Source organism: Littorina saxatilis, linkage group LG1 (assembly GCF_037325665.1).
Source record: "Littorina saxatilis isolate snail1 linkage group LG1, US_GU_Lsax_2.0, whole genome shotgun sequence".
Taxonomy (NCBI): Eukaryota; Metazoa; Mollusca; class Gastropoda; order Littorinimorpha; family Littorinidae; genus Littorina; species Littorina saxatilis.
Genome location: NC_090245.1, coordinates 95,728,543 through 95,730,692, shown reverse-complemented (window position 1 = coordinate 95,730,692; position 2,150 = coordinate 95,728,543). Strand labels below are relative to the sequence as shown.

At 49.1% G+C, this 2,150-nt stretch overlaps 1 protein-coding gene across 1 annotated transcript in view; it reads right to left on the bottom strand.

Annotated features, from left to right (window-relative positions):
• Nucleotides 1–513: 513 nt before the first annotated feature.
• The window catches only part of LOC138950972 (uncharacterized), a 6,608-nt gene continuing 4,971 nt past the window's right edge, over nucleotides 514–2,150 (bottom strand). The window contains exon 3 of the mRNA XM_070322689.1: nucleotides 514–1,619. Within this exon, the coding sequence (XP_070178790.1) occupies nucleotides 520–1,619 (1,100 nt within the window). The 3' untranslated portion in view covers nucleotides 514–519. The remainder of the gene's footprint in view (nucleotides 1,620–2,150) is intronic.

The following is a 2,150-nucleotide window of genomic DNA, read 5'->3' as shown; positions in this document are numbered from 1 at the left end:
ATATACTCAACGCTTTCACCTCGTGACTATAGCCAGAAGAATCACACTCTGTTCAACAAGTGGATACATATTATATACTCAACGCTTTCACCTCGTGACTATAGCCAGAAGAATCACACTCTGTTCAACAAGTGGATACAAATTATATACTTAACGCTTTCACCTCGTGACTATAGCCAGAAGAATCACACTCTGTTCAACAAGTGGATACGAATTATATACTCAACGCTTTCACCTCGTGACTATAGCCAGAAGAATCACACTCTGTTCAACAAGTGGATACGAATTATATACTCAACGCTTTCACCTCGTGACTATAGCCAGAAGAATCACACTCTGTTCAACAAGTGGATACGAATTATATACTCAACGCTTTCACCTCGTGACTATAGCCAGAAGAATCACACTCTGTTCAACAAGTGGATACAAATTATATACTTAACGCTTTCACCTCGTGACTATAGCCAGAAAAATCACACTTTGTTCAACAAGTGGATACTAAATATAACCTCGACGCCTTCATCGTGTGATTATAGCCAGAAGAATGGCCATGAGTGAGAAGCCAACGAAGCAGGACGAGACACGCTTGAGATCACCAACGCCCTGCAGGTCCTTGAAGAGGATGTCGAAGAACACAATGTACAGGATGGTCCCCGTGGCAAGGGATTGCAAGATGGCCTCCGCCACCGTGACGTCAGTGTACAACAAAGCCCCGGATGAGAAAATAATCCCTGCCACTATGCCGAGAGCGGAGATGAGAGTGAAGGTGCCCACACACAGAAAGGCCGTGCCCTGAGACTCCTTAGCCCCGCACAGGTCCGTGCCCAGCTGGAAGGCCAGTACACAGCGGTGCAGACACACGGCGAAACACAGCGACCACACAGTCGACTCCCTGCTTTGAAGTCCTAACGCCAAGCCCTCGAAGATCCCGTGAAGGCTGAGCGCCAGGATGTAGATGATGGACCTGAAGTGTGCTCTCCGCGTGAGGTCAGCCTGGCTGAGCTGCTTGACCACCTTGGTGACCCCCAGTTCAGGCAGGCTATGCGACTGTCTCAAGGAATGGTTGCACCTCAAGGTCACGGGCACGTGCTCAATGTCGTACTCGAGGTCTCTGTGCGGGGGCGGGAAGTCGAAGTCGTCTTGCATGGGGTCCATGAAAGCGTTGTGCTCTTCCTTGATGAGCGTGTCGGATACAATACTGTCTGAGTCGTGCTCCCCAGGAGAGCTGGTGAAGCCTACACCGTTGCCTAGCGAAGCTCCAGAGAAGCCCACACACGAGTCTTTGCGCACACAATCCACGGGGAGAGCTGCGTTACCCTCCCCGCTCTCACAACCCCCACCACCGCTACCACCACCAGCGAAGCCTCCTCCGAAATCACAAGCGTTGCTTTCTGCGAGTTCTTCGTCGAGGTCGTCCAACGTGGAAGGAATGACGGTCTTGTCGTTATTGTAACGGTAACTTGAACCGCCCGCTGCTTCCATACCGCTATAGCTGCCACGACCACCACCGCCATCAGTGTTTGATGTTGCAGCTTTTTTTGATCGAATTTCGTCGGATCGCTCGGCCCTCAGGTAGAGACACTTAATGATCTGCTCCACGAAGATGACAAGGAAGAAACCTGCACACAACAATCAATTTGTCAATCAGAGATAGTGGGTTCACATTCAGTACAACAGGAGCCCTTTGTTTGCGAATCAGGTTTTTGGCTCACGTAAGTGTAGCCTATGCGATCGTAACTTTGTCTGTCTGTGCGTGCGTGCGTGTGTATGTCTGTGGTAGAAACTTCAACATGTGACTAAACACCGAAATACTCATTTCAAAATATTGAAGCAATGATCAACATTTCGTCGGCACGTATGTAGTTAAAGTGTGTATCCAAAGAAAACGGGTGGTGGGGGGTTTGGGGGGGGGGGGGGTAAAAACAGGTGACTGGTTTGTGTCGTGTGTGGTATGTAGACCAGGTCAAGGGTCAAGGTTAGGTCAGATCGCGTGAAGGATTGTGGTATAGATACAGTTATCACCGAGCTGCAGTTCGCCGATTCAGAGAAGACGATTTCACATTGTTCGGTTTCGTAGCTCCAGAAAAATAGATAAAGAAGATACCAAATGAGATTTCCTACAGGTTAATCTGCACAGCAAGTTTCCAGTG